The sequence below is a fragment of the Camelus ferus genome, chromosome 5, assembly GCF_009834535.1.
Source record: "Camelus ferus isolate YT-003-E chromosome 5, BCGSAC_Cfer_1.0, whole genome shotgun sequence".
Lineage (NCBI taxonomy): Eukaryota > Metazoa > Chordata > Mammalia > Artiodactyla > Camelidae > Camelus > Camelus ferus.
Window position 1 is genome coordinate 97195495 of NC_045700.1, and position 21174 is coordinate 97216668.

Here is a 21174-nt window from a genome sequence, read left to right on the forward strand (position 1 = left end):
CTGAAAACATTAATGATAATCCATTTAGCCTCCTTGGCTCATTCCCAACAGACCGATCAAATAATAATTTAAAAATTCTAACAGTTGATCAAGATGAAACAAATGGAGCTCTCAGACGTGATACATTGGCCTATGTCAGCTCTTGCAAATTAGCCTAGAGCCCTGAGAGGAATTCATTCTAGAAGACATGCTGAGATAGGCAGAATTTATGGTTAAAATTGCAAGATTATTATTTCCCTTTGCCTTTTATTTTAAAATCTTTGAGTGTTTGTTACTATGATGCAGAGTCATCGTAGTTTTTGTGTGGAACTTTTGATAAGCAAAAAAGAAAATAAAAATTAGCCACAATTTTGTTATTGAGAAATAACCGCTAGTAACACTCTGTGAACATTCTTTTTACACCTGTGTGTGTGCTTGTGAATATACGTTTACAAAAGGAAATCCTAAAGGAAATGCTGTTTTATACCTTGTCTTCACGTCTGATGAATCTGCTGTGTCTTTTTCAATTCCCTCCCATGTTGAGCTCAGCGCTGCCTGGCTCCATGGCTTCCCTGCATCGGCTTGGCGCCCCCGCTATGACTCCTCCTGTCAGGCGTCAGTCTCGGAGAGCGGCTGACCGCCAGCTGTGGCCCTTTTCCCACTCTCCATCTCCCTTCTCCTGGTCTTTGAAGCTGGATGCTCAGCATCACGCCCCTCGGTTGCCTGCCTCACCTTCGTGGGGCTCGGTTCCTTGGAGCTGGGAATTCAGCTGGAGACAGGGCTTTTTCCGGCTATTTTCCCAAATGCACCACTTCTGATACCTGAAGTCTATTTTTAGAAGCTATTCTTTAGCTGAATTTGTTGGCTGGAACCACTGTCAGCTGTGGCTTTGCTTTGTAAAGTTGACTGAATTTTCTTTAGCTCTATAAACAGTTTCTCAAGTCAGAATTTGACGTAAGTGAATTGAAGATTCATCTTCTGTGTTGCTTCATTGCTTAACAGGAATGTTATTTTAGGTCAGCATATAGGCATGAAATGATACTGAATGGGTTTTTCTTCTTTTTATAAATGCTTTTAAGTTAATACCATCAATTTTCTGATAGAAATGACTCGATCTATGTTTGGCACAGTATCTTACAAGCAACTAATAAGGTGTGTGTTCTTTTTTTGTGTGAAATGCTATTTTAGCAACAACCAACTCAGTTTATAAATCCAGAAACTCCGGGCTATGTTGGATTTGCAAATCTTCCCAATCAAGTTCACCGAAAATCAGTGAAAAAAGGTTTTGAGTTCACACTGATGGTGGTCGGTAAGAAATTAACTCAAGTTTATTAAATTTGTAATTATCTCCCCTTCCCATCGGTAGATTGTAATAGCATGACCTGTAAAGTCAAAGGGAAAATTCCTTTGTTGGCAGAATCAAATAACTTAGGAATTTAGTGGGGGAAATTCTTTAGAAAATTTTGCTGAAGAGCAAAGTTGTAACTTCTGTCATTTCCTTATTCATATGTTGTGAAAGTTTTACTCATTGTGACAGCCAGCCTCTGAAGTGGCCCCAAGTGTTCCTTACCTCCTGGAATTCACGACACTTTCTGGTCCCTCCCACACTGAGTAGGGCTTCCTGTTTAGCCAGCAGGACACTACAGAAATGTGTGACGTCGTGACTGGGTCACAGAACCTAGCGGCTGCGCCTTGCCTTGTCTTGAATCAGTTACTCTGGGGGACACTCAGGCAGCCTCCCAGAGCATCCCACAAGGCAGGGAGCTGCGGCCCGTCCCAGAAATGCCGTCTGAGCCCAGGGAAGCTGATGCTGCCATCCTGGCTGATGGGCTGTTACCGCAGGACTGGCCCTCACACCACAGCCACCCACCTGAGACACTCCCGAACTCCTGGCCCAGAAATCTGTCAGGCAATAAATGTTTGTTGTTGGTTTAGGCCTCTGAGTTTGACAATAATTTGTTACACTTTAAAAATGACTTGTTTATTTAATATTAATAAAAAATAACTCAAGGTTCTTCAGTGGGTTTATTTCAAGCAAGGAACAGTCCTTGCTGCATAAGTTTTAAGCGTGATTTCTTCAAGTCTTTTGAAATGGAGTGATTACCTGAAATTATTTTCTGTTACACCAGGTATATTTTATCATGGACTGTAGCATGCACGTGTTTCAGCATGTCCATGACCAGCTTAACTTGATGAACTGTTAATTCAGATCACATTTTCATTCTCGATAACCACAGAATTCTCAAAAACGATGAGGTAGCTGTGAGAGGAGCTTGATGGGCTGGTCGTGTGTGCGAGGACAGGTGGTTGTTTCTTGGGGCGAGTAGTGGACAGATCTGAGGTGGGAGGGACTGTAGGGCCCTTGGTCCAGAGAAGTGCGTGGAGACAGGTTTTAGGGGCACAGTTACATGATGGTGGTGGCACAGGTGGAAAAGAGACGTGCAGTGCAGCCTAGCGCCTGGCTGCTTGGCTTTAGAGGATTCAAGACCAACCACTTCTACTTCTGGCATGATGGGATAGCTCAGGGTTGGCAGACTCATTCTGTAAGGATTGGGCAGTAAACACTTCAGGCTTTGGGAGCCAGGCAGCCTCTGGTGCAGTTGTTCAGCCCCACAGGCGTCGGGGGAGATGGCCCAGACAGCACGCCTGTGGACAAGCACGGCTGTTCCAGCAAGGCGGTTTGTTCACAAGGTCGCAGGTAGATTTGCCAGGGCTCCATAGTTTGCCGAACCCTGAAGTAACTATACCAGACTGGTCTTCCTGGTGTGAGTAACTGGAAGGCTGGTCAAAATGTATGAAGCAGTTCTCTTAGGACATTGAACAGGCAATGCAGGACTTTGGTCCTTGAGAGAAGGGATCAAATTATATGAACTGTAAAGTCATTCCAGCTTTCTGCCGCCTGCCTGCCCTTGCCCCAGGGAGGGTAAATCAAGCAGAGCACCTGGTCTCAGTGGAAGAATGGGGTCACAGCTCAAGGAAGCTGAGGTAATGAACCTGCGGTAGTGAGGCAGAGCTCCCAGGAAGACAGAGGGCTCCACGGACCTCCCCTGGGGTCCCTCTGGCACCACGGCTGACACTCACCTTGTGGGCAGGGTAAGCTTCCGTGGATCTGGGCAGAGTGTAGCCAGCAGGAGACAGAGTCGAACTGGAGGCTGCACAGAACTGGGAAGTTGGAGTGGAGTCAGGAGATGCCGGAATTCCAACCAAGCAGGGGGATGTCCTGCTGAACACCCTTGGCATTCAGTAAAGTCCATGTGGAGGAGCTCACAAACAAGCCTTGAAAGGATCAAGCTCACTTACAAATAAATTAAGTACTGGCCAGGATAAATCCCATCACTCACTGAAGACAGACATCAAAATCCAGACATTTATAGTGTAAGAGTCACAATATTGAACTTCCAGTAAAAAGTTCCTAGATATGCAAAGAGGAAACAAAAAAACGTGGCCCATAACCAGGAGAGAAATCAGGCAGTAAAAACAGGTCAGAAATGACAGATGATAGGATTGGCAGACCTGACTTAGCTGTTCTAAATGTGCTTCTGTGCTTAAAAGGGAAATACGAAGGTGAAGAAGTAAATGGAAGATTTTTAGAAAGGAGGAAAATGGAACTTCTAGAGATTAAAAAAGTATATCCAACACCTGAGATGAAACATTTCCTAGTGGGCCCAACAGCAAGTTATACTGCAGAAGACAAGGGTCAACAGAACGCATCCAAACTAAAACAGATACCAGGCAGAATAAGTCTAGACAACAGCGGATAGGTGGAAACCACTGGCGAACAGAAAAATCTTACAGGTAGCCGGAAAAAAAGAAAACCAGATCACACACAGAGGACCAAAGGTAAAAAAGACCACTGGCTTCTCACCAGGAAGAACGTAAGCCGTGTGGAATGAAAGTACTGAGAGTACAAAACCATCAGCCTCAGGTTCTGTGTTCATCAAAAATAATCTTTAAAATAAGGATTAAAAAGAAGATGAAATAAAGACATTTTCAGATAAATAGGCTGAACTAATTTATCAGTGTCAGACCTACACCATAAGAAAGACTAAATGAGCGTCTTCACGTTTGCAGAGAAGGGGAAGCACTGGAAATGGGAGATGTGTTGGCAAATACAAGATTTTTTCTTGCCTCTTAAATGTCTTTCAAAGGGAACTGACGATAACTGACACTGAGCAAGGAGAGCACGAGGGTGGGGGGGGTTGCTGCTGTGAACCCCACACGCTGCTCCCCAGGGGCAGAGCCCTGCTGGAAGCGCAGCTGCCGAGCTAGCAGCCACTGGAGGAAATAAAGATTTGGCTGAAAGCCAGTAGCTTTGGTAAAGTAGAATATGAAAGAGTGTTTTGTCCAGAAGAAGCAGGGGAATGAAGCAGTGGGGAGTGGGCAGCAGGGGGCAGACGTGCGCACAGCAGCGAGTGGTCTTAGGTACGTGGGCAGCACGAGGCACAAGTGAATGGCAGGTGTCATCAGGCTGGAGGAGGAGAAAGTTTCAGTGAGAGGCACAGATGAGGTAAACTCAAGGGATGGGACATTGCCCTGCAGGCCCCCGTCCTGGGAAAGCTGAAGTGGCTGCGTGAGCATTGAGTGCACTTGAGGTCACCCCCCTGAGCCTCCCGCAGGTGCAGGACCTGTGCTGGAGCGAGAAGGTGTCTGTCCAGGGCCATGTCCTCCCATGCGCGCCTCACAGCTGCTCTGCGATTGCTTGGTGTGCAGCCTGCTGGGAGACAGAGAACTCTGTAGGAACCGGATTTTAACACTCCTTGCTGTAACTCACGAAACAGAACCAGTAATGTTGTAGAATATTTAAATTCGGTCACACAGCATGGCCAGTTGACAGAACACTGCTGAGCAGCGGGAAAATGCCTGCGCTTTTCAGGTGCTTGTGGAACATTCACCGGAGATGCCCGGCGTGGTGCGAGGATCTGGCCAGGCATCACCCTGTTGCTAACGGCAAGAAAAGGAGACTCGTTCCTCGTGAGATGGACATGGACATCTTCATGAGGTTGTGGCCAGTCTTGCAATATGTAAAGAAGCTTGACACAGTTAGTTGTGCTGTAATGCACTGTATGTGTGTTTCTGCAGAATCACGCAGCTAAAACCACTGGCTTGTGGGGAACATAGGGGCGCAACACCCAGAACCTTCCTCAGCAGCACGTTTGCTTAGGAAAAATGGGCCTCGGAGAAACTGCAGCACACCTAGCTTGGGGCAGACTTCTGAAGAAATAGGAAATTTCACACCTTTGGGCAACAAATTGCAAGGAATTTTTAAATCACAAGTAAGTTGTTAGACATCAAGGAAGGCAGTCAGGTGGCAGGTTGTCTGTGAGAACATGAAGATGGTGCTGCCGAGGGTCTAGTCAGGTGGTGGTGGTTGGTGACGGCTTCGCCAAGCAGGTGGAAGCTCCACGTGTCAGTAAAGCAAGATAAAAAATGTAGAGTTTATTGCCAAGTGTGCTTCCTGGTAGAAAGTCCACAGGATGGTTAGGACTTGTGCCAAATTCACAAGAGGGTTACAGAGCAAGCACCAAGAACTCTAGAACTAAGCTAGGAAAGTGAAAACCGACCTCCAAGCAAAATGACTGGCGTGCTTGGCTCACTGGTGGGGTGTGTTACAGGTTTTCCTTCCTGAGGGCACGGGAGCCTGCAGTGGTGGCGGCTGTAGGCTGTGGGGCCTGTCATTCCCTTGTCTGGAGTGCTCTGCTTCCTCCCGGCCTCCCGGCTCAAGACAGAAGTCTGAACAGAAGGGCCGACCACTCAGACTGCTGGCCTCGGGCCTTCTGCACGGCCTCCTGGCAGCCTGGTGGGGTTCGGGCTGCTGGGCGTCTGCACCTCTGGTGCCTGCTGCAGGGCGTCTTCCTGGTGGTGGAAACACAAGCCGTGTTATCAGCTCCAAATGCCTCCCACCCCGTTCCGTCTTCACTGGTACTGCTTTGAAAGGGTAACAGGTAATTAAGATCACGGACCCCAGGATGTCTTGTGTTGAAATTTCCCGATGGTGATGGATTTACACTGGTCCACACCTCTTCTTGCTTCCCCCAATTGAGAACCTTTGGGATGGAGATGTTTGCGAAAGCAGAACAGAGCAAAGCCATGTGCGCTCAGAGATGCAGCCTGAGCGTGGCATCAGGTTCTGAGTTAGCAGATGATTTGCAGATGTGACCTGAAAGCTATTCCAAGTGAGATAATCACTTCTGCCCTTGAATGAAGATTCAGAGTCTGGAATCAGCCATCTCTATCAGACACCTTTGCTCGGCCGTCTTCTGGGCTTGGTCCTGTTTCAGCTTTATTGTCCACAGTTCCTCATTCGTGACAGAGTGGCTTTGTCTGTGACCTTCCCCACTGGATTGCAAGGTTCCACAGGAGCAGGGAGTTACCTGTCCTCTTCTCTGCCATGTCCCTGCACCTATCTGTGCCATGCGCTCAGGGGACTTGGCACATGCTGGTGAAGTCACCTGCAGGTGCACTCAGGAGTGCACAGGGCATTGCTTTACAGTTTGTTAGAAGGGACAGTATGTGCTTAGTCACGTTTTTACTCTGACATTTGGACGTGCAACGTGTGATTCTGGTTTTTTCCTTCTAACATTCCTTTTCATCTGTGAATGTTGCAGTGTAACTAAAATGCAGCCCTAATTTTGTATGTCTGCAAATTTCAGGTTCAGTCTTTTGTTGTTGATTTTCCCAGAGGTAATGATTTTTAAAACAGATGTGTGCTCCTTCCACATGCTGTGCAGGACTTGGGGGAGGGGTCAAACCAAGAAGCCCAGGGAACGGTCTGGGACGGAGTTCAGAAGCACTTTTCCAAGCAGAGCTAAGCCTTAGATGATGACCTGCAGTAAAGTGGTGGAATCTCTTCATGTTTCCTTTGAATATAAATTTTAGTTATGGTATTTTGTATCTTCTTTGAACTTCATGTAATCAGAACACATAGTTAACGGTGGTTGAAGGGCGATTTTTGATACATTAAGTGCTTGTGTGAATGTGTGAATTGGCCATGTTGTACTCAGCCAGGTGAGCAGGAGAGCCGTCTGACACAAGGTGGTTGCCGGTGAGGGGGGTGTGACAGAGGGAACTGCAGAGTGAAGTGCACCAGGGGGTCGTCCTATCCCCTTTCCTGTTCCCTGTCCCCACGGCTCAGGCAGCTGGAGTGCCATTGACATTGCTGGATTAGGAGTATGTTCAGTTTTCTGAAAATGTAATGCATTTAAAAATGAGCAGAACCCATAGTTGAAAACCCACTTTGCGTTCTACTCATCAAAAGACCCACCTCTGAAGTCTATTCTGCATACATGGGAAAGGGTAAGGCTGTGTTTCTGGTCTCACGGTAACCAGTTCTGAAGTCTCACAAATCTGGATTCCCATCCAGACCCTGCTGCTCCGACGGCACTCTGACCTGGAACAGACGGGAGAGTTGAGCCGAGTCTGTGGTGGTTGAGGGCTCAGAGTGACATGAGGGCCCTGGTCCCACGGACGGCCCCCTGACAGCCTTTCCCTCTCATCTCAAGGTGAATCCGGCCTCGGAAAATCGACTCTCATAAACAGCTTATTCCTGACTGATCTCTATCCAGAAAGAGTCATCCCTGGAGCCGCAGGTATGGGGTATGCCGCCCTGTCCCACTGCAGCTGCATTGAAAGCTGCTGGGAGCGCTCCGTGGCCTCGTGCTGCGCACGTGTGTGTTGGCTTCGGGCCCGAGGAAGCACCACTGGGGCAGGAAGGGTGTGCCCCTGATGCCCCCTTCCTGGCTGTGGGCTCTGGCCCTGTGCCGTGACCCAAGCTCCCCAGACTCGTCCTCTTTGTCTGTGACGTGTGGCGGTTCTGCCTGTGTTACCTGTTTGATGGGGTATCGGGTGAAAATGTTCTCACTCGGGAGAAAAATCTGTGTACGTGGAAGACTGCCGTGGGAAAGGGTGTTGTCTGACCCTTTATCTAGAGGGGGTGGGGGATGGATCGTCCAGCACAGACCTCGGGAGGCTGTTGTGTGAGCGAGCTGTGCGCACAGCCTGCCCGGCACCCGGGCCCTGCCCAGGACTGCAGCCCTTTGGCAGTAGTTTTGAATTCAGGTTTTAAATGAATCCGGGAATTGTTTTCTTTGTCTCAGGAACAGAAATGGTCGTCTTCAGTATTGGCCTTTTACCCTCCCAGGCCCCTCTAACCTTAGCTGCAGGGTCTCCCTTGCCGACCCGGGGCTGTCTCCACAGTCGTCGTGCTCCCTTCTGAGAGCCTTTCTCAGAGGCGGACGGGAGCTTCTGAGTCGTTTGTTTAATGATGAGTCACCAAGAGGGGACTTCTCCTGTCTGCGACCTGACTCAGTTTCAAGATACGCTCTCTTACAAAGTTTGCTTCTTTTTTAGAAAAAATTGAAAGGACCGTCCAAATTGAGGCTTCGACCGTTGAGATTGAGGAGCGAGGTGTGAAGCTACGCCTGACGGTGGTGGACACGCCGGGCTACGGGGACGCCATCAACTGCAGGGACTGGTACGTGCGTGGGGCCGCAGGGAACGAGGAAGTCAAGGAGCCGGATACCCGCGCAGTCTGTCCTGCTCTGTGCCAAGAACACAGACTCTCCTGGGCCTGAGGCGGCCAACAGTGTCCGCTTCCCAGCCCAGTGCACCTGGTTTCCACACGTGATCTGCTCCCGCCCCCAGCCCCAGCCCCTCTGCTCTGTCCTCAGTCAGCGCAGCCTCTTTGTAACCTGTTCCATTCAGACATCACTTAGAGGAGATTGTTTTCGACACCATTTCCAAAAACCTTTGTCTTGCCAAACCTAGGGTCAGCTTTCTGTTCCTGCCTTACTAATAAAGTGCTGAGTTTTATTTGGTAGGGAGGCAAGGGCTGGAAAAACTCATTTAGCCTTGGGAGCTAGGGGCTTCCTGCCGCCCGTGTCCCAGACTGTGAGTGTGTGTCTCCACCAGCTTTAAGACCATCATCTCCTACGTGGACGAGCAGTTTGAGCGCTATCTGCACGACGAGAGTGGCTTGAACAGGCGGCACATCGTGGACAACAGGGTGCACTGCTGCTTCTACTTCGTCTCGCCCTTCGGGCACGGGTCAGCACACCCTCCCTGGAAACCCATTGTGCACAGTAGGATCTTGTCTGCTGTGTGCAGTCCCAGCTTCCCCAGCTGCACCGTTCAATGAAAGAAAAGACTCCTCCCTGATCTCTCCCTGAATATGCGATGCTTTTCTCAAATTACTTTTAGACTTAAGCCCTTGGACGTGGCGTTTATGAAGGCGATACACAACAAGGTGAACATCGTGCCTGTCATCGCAAAAGCTGACACGCTCACCCTGAAGGAGCGGGAGCGCCTGAAGAAGAGGGTGAGCGTTGGCCCTGTGGGGGCAGGGGGACAGGGACAGGGGACAGGGGAGCGTGCGGGGCCTGCAGGGGAGATGGTTTGGGGGAGTGTGTTGGGCCTGCAGCAGGGGACAGAGGACCAGGGGATGGGGGAGCACGTGGGGCCTGCATGGGGAGTCTGGGTGCTTTTGCACCCACATCTGACATTTACCTGTAGTTTTTAATATCATGCTTTCATGAAGGTTTCACGTGTGGCTTTCTTTCTTGTGTTCCTGGCCGTTAGGGGTCCCTGCTCACTCGCATGTTCCAGAAGTTTAGGGCAGTGCCTGACACAGAGGAGGCCCCCTCAGGTCTGTGCTGTCAGCACTGAGTACACCGCCTTCTCACAACTGTGTAGTCAGACAGAGCCTCAGAAAGGAAACATGCACACTTCAACCTTTGAAAGATGGCTGCATCCACCTCGGAGCTGTGTGACAGTTGGTGTCCCCAGAGCAGTGTGTGAGCGTGTGCTTCTCCCCTGGGGGAGGGTTCTGGATGTGCCACCGGTTTCTGTAAGGCGTCTCCCTTCGAGAAAGGGAGACGGCACCGTTCCGGTTTGCCCTTGCCCGCTGGCTGGTGCGAGCTGCCTGTCACGCAGCTGGAGGTGAAGCCTGCTGAGAAGCATGCTCCACTTTGTTGTGTCTTTTGACTCCTAGATACTCTTATGTTTTTAGACACTGGCTGTCATGTTGCAGGTGATTTCGCAGAGCTTGACTTCGTGTGTTCATGTTTTTCCTGCTGTCTTCTGTCGTAGCAGAGTTTCAGATTGTATATACCCGTGTTTAGCCTTTTCCTTTCTTATCTCGAGTGCCTGCCAGATTTCTAGGAAATATTCAGGCCCTTGGAGGGGCCCCCGAAAGCTTAGGTGTTTTTATGCTTGACAGCATTTCAGCAGTTTGCGCTGAAGGGGTCTTCACCTTTTATAGGCAGTCAGGTTTGACTTGGGACAGGCAGGAGGGGAGGCTGTCAGGTTGGCATCTCTGGTTGTGTAGCCCAGATTCTTCGGGCTGAGCTCAGAGTCTGAAACGAGTGGAACCCTTTTTATCCCTCCTCCTTGTCTGGTTCTCCCGCCGGCCTGTAATGTGCTTCTCCTGCCTCGTCTGGGGAGCCTCCCGCGGCACCCTGTCCACCTGTCCTCGGGTGTCATCGTAAACCTCCTGGCGTGACCCACCCTCCCCTGGCTTCCATGTGCAGCTGCTCAGTCAGCCTGGGCCTCCCCAGCAGGGCTTGCTGTGCTTCCTGAAGAGGTTCTTCTGCCTGTTTACCACCTTCCTATCTCCTGACCCCTGAATGTCTGTGTGACTTAATGTTACTTTGTTCACACCGCCTCCTGTGACTTCTGCTTTTCTCTTCAGAGAACCTCACTTCTCTTTCACGCGGATTTGTGTGCGTACACGGGAGTCTTCCCAGCCTGCCTGCCTGTAAATGGTCCCACAGTTCTTGCAGTCACCCAGACTGAGAAGCATATAATTACTTTCGGTCATTACTTGCGTCCTCCTCTCTTCCAGCTCTAAACAGCTTACTGCTGAGCTCCCTCAGACCTGTGCTTGTCCCTCTTGCTGGGGTCCGCGGGGTGGTCGTAGGCGGGAACAGAGCAGGCAGAGCGGGTTCTTGCTCACTGCTCAGCTTCTCCTGCATCTCACTTAGGAACCAGCAGCCGTGAGCCAGCTGACCGTCAGCTTGTGAGGTGGAGGATGCGGGAGGAAGGCCTTTCCTTGAACCCTGACTTAGTGCAGGCTGTGACTTCATCCAAGATCTTTGACCACACAGGGCCCTTAAGGAGGAACAGATCTGGGAGCACGTTGAAAGTAGGGGTGTTTCCTGCTGGCTTGGCTTGAAGGCCCAGGTTCTGGGGGAGGGTAAGCAGAGGCCCAGCCTGCCTGGAGCACCCGAGTGCAGGGGAGTTGGGGGCTGGGGTTTAGTTGGCTGACTGGTGAGTGACTGCTGCCTTCGGCTCCAGCCCAGGTTTTCTCTCCCTCTGGGCTGCTCTGCAGGGCTGACAGCTCAGGGTGTGCGGTTACACTGCTGGCCACGTCCTGCCTGTCGTCCAGATCCATAGACCCCTTGCTGACGTTCAGGGAACGGTTGTTAGGGAACCAGTCGTTCTTCCATCTCATCCAACTAGATAGACGTCTTAGGTTCCAGCCAGCCTGGACCTCTTGTTAGTCCCAAGATGCGAGCCGGGCTCCCTCCCCTCCGCGCCTTGGGCGCATGTCCCTCCTCTCCCTGGAAGGCTCCCTCCTGAGGCTGGTAGTGGTGTGGTTTCCTTTGAGCCGCTGACCTGGCGCCGTCCATAGTCTGCTGCTTTGTACGTCGAAGGTGAGGGTGCGACGTTATTGTTCTGGGCAGAGGACCCTTCAGAGTGCAGGCATGAGTACCTTTTTGGCAGTTAACAAAATCATTTGATAATGGTTATGATCCATTTGATTCTTTATTGACATTTGGGTAATTCTGACATATTTCTAATGTGATGAGTTGGACCTGACTGAAGTGGTATGCAGTTTGCTAAGACTGCTCCTGGTTTGGTCATTCTTTCAGATTCTGGATGAAATTGAAGAACATAACATCAAAATCTATCACTTACCTGATGCAGAGTCAGATGAAGATGAAGATTTTAAAGAGCAGACTAGACTTCTTAAGGTAGGAACTTTGTCTCCAAGTGCCCAGGGTAATAACTCCTGCTTCATGTCGTTGGTGCTTTTAAAATGGAAAGAGTTGGCAGAGAGCCAAGTCCTGGAAGGACAACCTCTGCAGCTGGTTAGGTTTGGTTTTAATAGTGTTTTTGCTTTAAATGTGTTTTACCGTAGCTGTCACCTAAGGCTTAGAAGTCTTGCTGGAGGTTTAATTTGTTTTCATGCATTTTGACCCATGTGGAAGATACCTGCCACGCGCGAGAGAAGTGTGTGCCATTCGCTTTCCGAGAAAGCCTTGTCGCCAGCAGCAGTGTGCTCAGTTGGTGCTCACGTCCCTGTGTTCGTGGAGAACATGGGGCTTCCCTGCGTGTCTTTCTAGGCCAGTATCCCGTTTTCTGTGGTTGGATCCAATCAGTTGATTGAAGCCAAAGGCAAGAAGGTCAGAGGCCGTCTCTACCCCTGGGGCGTCGTGGAGGTGGAGAACCCAGAGCACAACGACTTTCTGAAGCTGAGGACCATGCTCATGTAAGGTGCACGTGCGTCCCGGCCGGGCTGCCAGGCGTGGCCGTGACCTCTGACCTTGTGTGCCCCCGCTGCAGCTGTCACTGCCTGGTGCACCTGGGCCTGGAGCTCAGTAGGCTCTCCCTCCTAATCTCAGAGCCCCTTCTGATGCCAACAGACTTGAGACCTAAACTGTGGGGTGACCACACCAAACATGGGACACCCCTTGCTCTGGGCAGGAAATGGTCAGATTCCTGCTGGGGCCACAAGCTCCTTCTCCAGCCCAGCTGAAATGCGTCCCCATGCCAGTCAGCCTCAGTCTCACGTGGAGGGCCCCAGTTAGCCTTGAGAGGCTCCGCTGGTTCTTAGCAACTAGTACCAGACCACAAAGATAGACTTCTTTCCTTGAAAAAAAAAGTTTTATCTTTAGCAACATACGCACATGCATTGCTGTTGCTCTTGCATAAAGAGCCTTAAAAAGTACATTGCTAAAATCTAGTACCTCTTTAATCAGAAGAGTTCAAAGAATAGCCAGTCCGGATAAATTTTGAGTAACTGAAAATTGCTGTATATGCCACAGAGGTCTCACTTGGTTCAGGAATTTTTAGTGAGTTAAAGTCACTAAGAATACCATTAAAGTTAACCATTCAAGTTGTGTCAGTGCGATCCAGTCACCACGTAAGAGGTGAAAGTTTGCCATGGTCCTCCAGGGCGGCCAGGCCATCTGGTCTCGTCCCGGAGCCGGAGGCTGTGGAGGCCAGAAGTGGGGCTGCAGTGTCGGCCAAAGGAGCTGCCCCTTTGCCATCGCTGTCTGCTGCCCAGACCCCGAGTGGGCAGGCATGTTACTCATTCTCCAGTGCTTAAGTATTTGAACAAGCTGGGCCATCTTTTGTAAGATGACTAGAAGATTCAGAGTTATGTTTCTGCCTCATCCAGAATATTAATACTTCATTTCATGGTTTTCTCCACAGAGTAGGCTAATCAGCTCTTTCTGATATAAATGTTAAGCTTGAGAAGTCATGAACGTTTGAATCACGTTTTCCATATGCTCTTTTAGAAAAGGGTGTTCTCTTTCAGATATTGTTTATCTAAAAAATCTTCTAAAACCATCAGCACGTGCACCTGTCAGTGGTGACGGCCCAGGCAGGTGTGTCTGTGCGTTGCTGGTTGCGTTAGCACAGAGGGGTGCTCCTCCGTAGGGTTTGCGCAGCCTCGCTACCCCGTCCCTTTGTGCATGTTTACTGGGTGGCGGGGGGGTTAGTTGCTGTGTTCTCTAGGGTCCGGAATGGGTGGACGTGTGGGCATGGCTCAGCCCAGGCACCCTCTTCTCTTGCAGCACCCACATGCAGGATCTCCAGGAGGTGACCCAGGACCTTCACTATGAGAACTTCCGGTCCGAGAGGCTCAAAAGAGGCGGCAGGTCGTTGCCCCAAGTCACGCTGACCCCCCTGGTCCATGTTGTGTCATCCAAGTCGTGCTGTCCCCTCCTCTTGGTGTCCAGTTATCGGTGACGCTGAGCACTGCCATTTGGTTTCCCACTCAGAAGTTATCACAGGATACTTGCTGCTCATTTAATCAGATAGGCTCACTCGCTCTTTGTTTTTTTTGCCTGCTAAAAGGTAGCTCAAATCATCTGAACATCAGGAGCCCCTCTAGATGGAAAGACCTGGGTACTTTCTCAAAGGCGTCACTCTGCAAGCGAGGACAGACTCCTCACCTGTTGTTAAGAAACTAGTGCCAAGCCAAGGGTGAACAGCCACCCTCACACACCTTTTTTTTAATCATCCTAACTAATAGGTTTTTATTTGAGATCTGTATCTTGTGACCTGATTTGTGTCTGAAAAACGACACCTCAGCGTAGGGAGTTTCTTTAATTAACTAGTAAGTGCTATACATTGTTTGTAAAAAGAATTAGTGTGTTGTAGCTCATTGAAATATTCACAATGTTTAGATTGGGTGGATTTATATGTACATGAGATACACTTTCAGGTCCGTGTTACTGTGTTATTAATTTGGGGACCAGACACTAAGAGGATGTAGAGGCAGTGAGGAGGTCCCACTCGAGGAAGCCAGCAGGCCGCAGCACCAGGACAGCTTGGGAGGGGCCGTGGCACCGACCTCTGCCTGGTTGCTCAGACCCTGTTCCTTCACCCAGAAAAGAGCCTTCTTCAGATAATAGTGTACCGTCTTCTGGCGTAGATAAAGATGAAGCCCCCCCCCTCCCCCCCGCTTAGAATAAGGAAAATGTCTTGAATTTTGTTTGGTGGTCCTTTTTTTTCCATTCTTATTCATTCATGTTTTAATCAGATAAATGATAAACATATGTAATTTTAAATAGATGCATTCTCAGAAGTGTAAAATGAAATTTTCCTTAGGGTATCTGTCAGAAATAACCAACTACATCTGTCGCAATGTTACAATTGTAATTTCTTTCAACTCAGAAAAGTGGAAAATGAGGACATGAATAAAGACCAGATCCTGCTGGAAAAGGAAGCCGAGGTAAGTGGGAAAGGAGCTTTGTAAATCTTTGCCCCTGAAGCTGTTACGCCAGAAGTAGTTGCAGGTGGTCTTACTGCAGCCCTGCCTGTTCGCCTGCGAGGGGGCGCCCTGCACGGCACTGGCGGTGCCCGTCGTGCACCACGGCACGCTTGTGAGCACAGGTGTGTGCGGCTCTCCTTCTGCCGTCTCACTTACTCTCCAGTGGCAATGTAGTGGGGAAAGTTGGAAATGGAATTTAGTAACATGACGTTTTTGTAAAATGTTTACCAGTCAGTCGTTTTCCTGTCCATAGACAATGAAAGTACAGTGAAGACACTTCCATTCACCATCGTTAACAAAAATTTAACAAGAGGCACGTAGGACTTACACAGGAGAAGAAACTTTTCTGCTGAAAACTTCTTCAAAAGTGTGAATAAACAGTTTTTAGGTAGGACGCTCAATGCGGGGATTGCAGTCCTGAGTTAGTGCAACTCCAGCAGAGTTGTGTTCGCCGAGTTCTTTTTTTTAGGGGAGAGCTTGATAAAAGAATTTCATTTGTTTTGAAGACTAAGCATGGGAAATACAGGAAGCTCTGTAAACAGCAGACCCACAGGAAGAGGCTAGCTGTACTGGCTGAGAAACGTCGAAGTGGTCGTCCAGAGTGTGGTACAGGCGTGGCAGGCTGATTAAATACAGGTCTGGAAATAGGTCACAAGTATGGAAGTGCTCTGTGGTCAGGCTGGCTCCAGGCTGGTGGGGAATCCAGGCCTGTGAGTAAATGATAACAGGACAGCCAGCCCTTTGAAAACAAAAATGAAACTCACTCCTTTGGCCAAATTAATTCACTATGGATTGAGTATTTAAATGTTAAAAACATAATCACAGAGTTACCTGAAAATTTAGGTAAATATTTTACAGTCCTTGCCTGGAGGTCTTTCTAAACACACAGAAGCCGTCACGATAGAAAAAACGGAGAGAGCAGGGGTGGACGTGACTGCTTGGATAACAGGGCCCTATTCTGCAGTTCCTGAGAGGCCAGACCAGACCTCTTCCATCCGCTCACACTCCCCAGCACTCCCCAGTGGGCGGTGGCCGTCTCCGTCCCACCCTATAGGTTAAAACACACCACGTTGTCTTTCTTATTTCTGTCTGTTGGTGCTGTTTATTTGAATTGCATGTTTTATCACTTGTTTGGTTTTTCTGTGGCGTGGTTGGTCCTTTTACTGATTTTTAAGAATCGTCAGTATACTAGCGCATTGTCATGTTTTCGGACACCTGGAGGCTGGAGCGCTAGAAATCCCAGAACACACACAGAGAACCAACAGCGTGTCCCGTCTTGTGTGCAGCTCCGCCGCATGCAGGAGATGATCGCGAGGATGCAGGCACAGATGCAGCTGCAGATGCAGGGCGGGGACGGCGACAGCGGGGCTCCCGGGCACCACGTGTGAGGTAATGGGAAAGCCCAGGACACGGGCTCCTTGGGTCTGAGTGATGCTCTGCATCTTGAACCACGTCGCTGGCCTTACAGGAGAGACTGCTGCTCTTAAAAAGGGAAGCTTCCCCACCCCCGTCGAGTACAGGGTTTTCTGTAAACGTGTTAACAGGCGTGATGGAAAGACCCAGTTTTTCTTTCCCCTGCAGGGAAAACGCAGCTGTTCGTTCCTGTGCGTTTCTTTCCTGTGTGTCTCTACTCTCACCAGACTTGTGGAGGCTTTCCCCCCACCGAGCAGTTCTCCCCAACACCAGCCGGGTCTGCAGTCTCGGCTCTGACACCACCCACCTGGTGATTGGGTCAGGTCCCACAGGTGAGGGGCGCGGTCCCGCAGGACTGCCTCTCACTGCAGATGCCAGTGTCTGGCCAAGGTGGTCACCTGTCCTTCAGACCAACCAGAGGTTCCCACATCCCCTCCTTGGGTTCAGAGCGGCTCCCGGAACTCAGAGGAACATTTTGCTTGCTGGGTTCCCAGGTTATGAAAGGATGTGATAAAGGACGCAGATGAATAGTGGGTGGAGACCCATAGGGCGAGGTCGGGGGTCTTCAGTGCAGGAGTTTTTGTATGTCACCCTCTGGTACGCGTGTGCTCCCCTCCCCAGCTCTCTGCACCCCTCCTTTGAAGTTTCGTGGCACTTCCTCATGTGGGGATGATCAGTCATGAACTCCACTCCCTGTTCCTCTCCCTTGCCTCCCTGGAGGCTGAAAATTACAAGCTTCTCATGGCCTGGTCTTTCCAGTGACCATCCCCCCACCCAGGAGCCCACCCAGGGTTCCCTCATTGGAACAGCAGATACTCCTCTTGCTCAACAGTTACAAAGGTTTCAGGAGCCCTGTGTCAGGAACAGAGGTCAGAGGTCAGAGGCCAAGCATTAGAACAGGAGGTGCCCCAGTGTTCCCATCACCCGAGAGGTTACCGGGCCTTCAGAGCTTTGTGCCAGCACCTGGGGCAGAGGCCAGTATCTGTTCTATTATCTCACAACAATAGAAGAAAGATTATACGTTAACATAGCTTTTATAGGTCATACAACTAGGCATTTATCAAAGCTGAGACCTTCTCTTCAAAGAGAATTTTGAAGTGTTACTGAAGCAGCTCTTGCAGACCACAGGAAGGGATGGGGTGAAGGGGAGAGGGAAGCCAGGTGGGTTGGGGCTACCTTGGTGGAGCTGCTGACTTCCCCCTCCACTGCTCTGGCCTTGGCACTCAGTGGGTCACACAGATGTCTGGCCTGGTGTGTGCTGGCCTCCCTGCTTGAAGGGAGTGTGCAGACCCAAGGGGCCCAGGATCAGGCAAAGGCAATGTCCTGAGTGCCGTGGACAGGTGGACACTCAGAGCTGTCCAAGTGGCTGCTCTGTCCCCTCCAGGAGGAAGGAGGGAAAGGTCAGGTCAAGTCAAGACCAGAGGAGGAAGCAGCCACGTGGGCTCGGGTGGAGGAAAGCCTGCTCCACAGAGGAGCTGACTGGCTGGGTGGAGAGTTTGAGCTGGCCCAGACCGGCGTGGGCTGGGATGTAGGTAGAGAGTCTCTACTGCAGGTTAGAGGTCTGACTGTAGTGACGTGAGGGTGTTGATGGAAACAGGAGGTGATGGGAAGACGTGGGTTACTCATGCTCCGCTGACACATCGCAGGATGGACGAGACGGTAGGCACAGGCCTGGAGGTCAGACACCTGTCAGACTGACGCACAGACAGGGTGAAGGATCTGGAGGGGCATGCTGGGGGCATCAGGTACTGGCACAGAGCCCTGCCCTTCTGTGGCTCATAAATACGGATGTAGGTGCAACCAGTTACTTGTAAAGGGAGCACCCCCCCACCCGGGGTCAGTTTGCTTTTCTTCCATCGTCGTGTTGAAACCTGAGAATGGTCCTGAGGGTGTGTGCTGACTTGACGAGTAAAGACACTGATGCTGTGCAAGGTTTACAGTTACTTTCCTGTGGCCATGTCACTTGTGAACTGACGGGCCTCCTGGCTCCAGAGGGTAAGTCTGCAGAGGCAGGTTTGGCACCTGACAGGGGAGATGGTGGTCAGAGGAAGAGAAGCGGACTCCAGGGGTCAGGTCTGATTCGAGGCAGGAGGGGGCGATGGAGAGCAGCTCATTTTCTCTGCTCTTGCTGCTGCTTTTTTCATTTTTTAATTTTTTTCCTTCAGAATTATTTTATTAAATCATAAATGTACAACAGCTTCTTAACTCTACACACACATTTAGAATTTTTTAAAGGAAAAATGTTACATCTTATTACACCATGTTCCTGGCTAATAGCTTTTCAAAACTTTGAGAAAAATCTTACAGAAGGTCTTACATGTCACCTGAAGCTTAGAAATGTAACATTATCAAAGAAGGAATGCTTCTACACTCTTACAATGACCACCAGAAAAAAACAATTAAAAAGCTAAGAAACTGTCTTGAGACTTTTTTTTTTTTTTTAACAATCTTCCTCCACAGTAAGGTGATGTTATTAAATAATCCAGTCTGTTCACAAAGTGGCTCCCTGCATCTGCTCAGGTCTTCTGGCGCATCACTGCGTATTTATGCATGACTGAGAGAAGACTTCTTAAACTTTAGTCATGGAATTACGAAAATTCTTTCGGTGCATAAAATTGCATTTCTGTATACCTTTCAGCTTTGTAGTACTTCCAATTTCCAAGAGCCTCATAAATGACATTTTGAGTTTGGTGAACCTTGGGGTCGCAGGAGCCCCCCGTCTGCTCAGTGTGCCCTCTTGTTACACAGGAGTGATGCTGTTAACAGTGCAGGCAGCAGGCTTCCCATCGCTCCCATTACAATGTGCTGTTTTTTGTTTTTCCAGAAAACACTGCAAGATGAACATTCCGATGAGAAACAGCTGCGTGTTTTCAAGAGTAGTGGAGGGGTGCTTGTCCACATTTTACACAGTACCTGTGCCTGAGAATTTAATTTTTTTAAACTTCCGCTGTGTTTATTTTGTATGAAGTACCTTTAACGTTTGTATTTCATTGTCATGTCACACTTGATACTTTATGAGGTGAACTTCCCTTTTCGTTTTTCTTCCACCTTAAATAACCACTGATGTTAGAATTGATTCCCTGGGGTCAGTCAGCATGTGTCGTTAATCCTGAAATTGATTTGGCTGGCCTGACTAACCCTGATTGATTTCTAGAACACTTGGGTCTCCCAGGGTGCTCCTGAGTGGTGGAGACGTGGACCTGACCCAGGAGAGGACGAGAGGAGCTCCCTGGTGCAGGGTCGCTTGCTCACCGGGGCGCCACGCCTGCAGCCGCGGGCGCTGCTCTGACTCAGCGTTCATTCACCTTCACGCGCATCTGCTTACCAAGCGGGACGGGAGAGAGTAATCCAATAGATACATGTTTGTACTTACAGAGTTTTCTTAAAAACAGGCTTTTAGCGGCGAATTTTCTAACGAGTCAAGTCTGAGGCTCAGTCATGTTTTAAACCACTCCGCAGAGAACTCGCCACGAGCCACCTTGTGGGGCGTTCCCCAGGAATAGTGGTGTACTCTGCCACAGAAAAGATCAGAGGGCCCGTGCACTCCAGTTTTTCCTGTTGCAGCTAAGTCTTACCTAAACTATGAGTCAAACTATTTTTACTCAACTGAATTTAAAAAACAACTTTTTAAAGAAATTTAACTATTGACCTGTGCTGACCAGCCTTTTTGTATTTTTCGCTGCACATCACTGTATGTTCTGTAACTGCAGGTGTAGATCTGCCTCGGTGGAAGCCAGGATCCTTTGGTGGGTAGCCCCGAGGCTTCAGCCCAGTGGAGCCCAAAATGCTGACCAGGTTTTCCTGATTTGGCTTTTCCTTTAACTCTTTCTTTTCTGAATGGTTTTCAGGCAAATTGCAGTGATAATTTTTTTATGTGCAAACCGTCTAGGCTCCTTTCAGCCACTGTCAGTTCCCTCATGTGTTACACATATTTCTCCACATACTGTGTAAGAATGAAGGACGTTTCTGGTCTGCAGTGTGGCGGTTGCCCAGCACCACCTGGGAGGCCGCACCTGGGGGGCTTCCTGTGTTCTGTGGCCTCGGCCCTTCCCTCTCCTCCCAGTGGGCCTCCCCAGGTCTCCCAGTCGTGCCTCAAGGGGTGCCAGTGCTCTCGGGTGGGAAGGTGGTCCCCAGAAAGTGACAGATGAAAAGAGACCTGGAGGGAGCAGGTGCTGGTTCCGGGTTTTCATTTTGCTGGAACAGGAGAAAGTACTTATTCCCAGGATGAGGAGGGGTTTTGTTTTGACCAGACAAAATAGAAGATGAGATGGTCACAGTGTATTAGTTACTGCAGAAAATCACCAGGTGCTCCCCTGACTTTGCTTCTTCTCTGTTGTGTACTGTGAGTGGTCCAGAGTTAACAGATTTGAGTGCACTGTGCAGTTTTTACCAAGAAAAAGTGTTCCATATAGGGCACATCCATGCAAGACCAATTATTCGGGTTATTTTGGCGTTTATTAACTGCTAGTAAAAGCTGTTAAAATGCGAGGCGTGTGAAAGTGGTCAGTGTAAGCCCTGTATGTAGTCAAACCACTGCATAGGGCTGGTGGGCACCTGATGGTTGCATGGGGGTGGGCAGACCTGCACTGTTACACTTGTAAGTTCCCTTTTGTTTTGCTGCCCAAATCTAAATAAGTAATTTTGCTAATACATAATTGCTCTTTTACTAAGAGAGAATCTTTACCTATAAAAATGTATTTTGAAGACTTATTTTACACAGCAATTTTGTATCCATTGAAACTAACCTTTTTATCAATAAAGCACTGTTGTTTAGCTATTAA

General features: G+C 49.4%; 1 protein-coding gene across 2 annotated transcripts in view; it reads left to right on the top strand.

The window, feature by feature from the left end:
- The window catches only part of SEPTIN2 (septin 2), a 28493-nt gene extending 7319 nt beyond the window's left edge, over positions 1–21174 (top strand). For both annotated transcript variants that reach the window (XM_032480777.1, XM_032480775.1), the window contains exons 3-13: positions 1168–1288; positions 7479–7565; positions 8326–8449; positions 8887–9021; positions 9175–9292; positions 11847–11948; positions 12321–12466; positions 13779–13862; positions 14884–14941; positions 16267–16369; positions 19218–21174. In XM_032480777.1, coding sequence (XP_032336668.1) covers positions 1168–1288; positions 7479–7565; positions 8326–8449; positions 8887–9021; positions 9175–9292; positions 11847–11948; positions 12321–12466; positions 13779–13862; positions 14884–14941; positions 16267–16368 — 1077 coding nt within the window. In that variant the 3' untranslated portion in view covers position 16369; positions 19218–21174. The remainder of the gene's footprint in view (positions 1–1167; positions 1289–7478; positions 7566–8325; positions 8450–8886; positions 9022–9174; positions 9293–11846; positions 11949–12320; positions 12467–13778; positions 13863–14883; positions 14942–16266; positions 16370–19217) is intronic.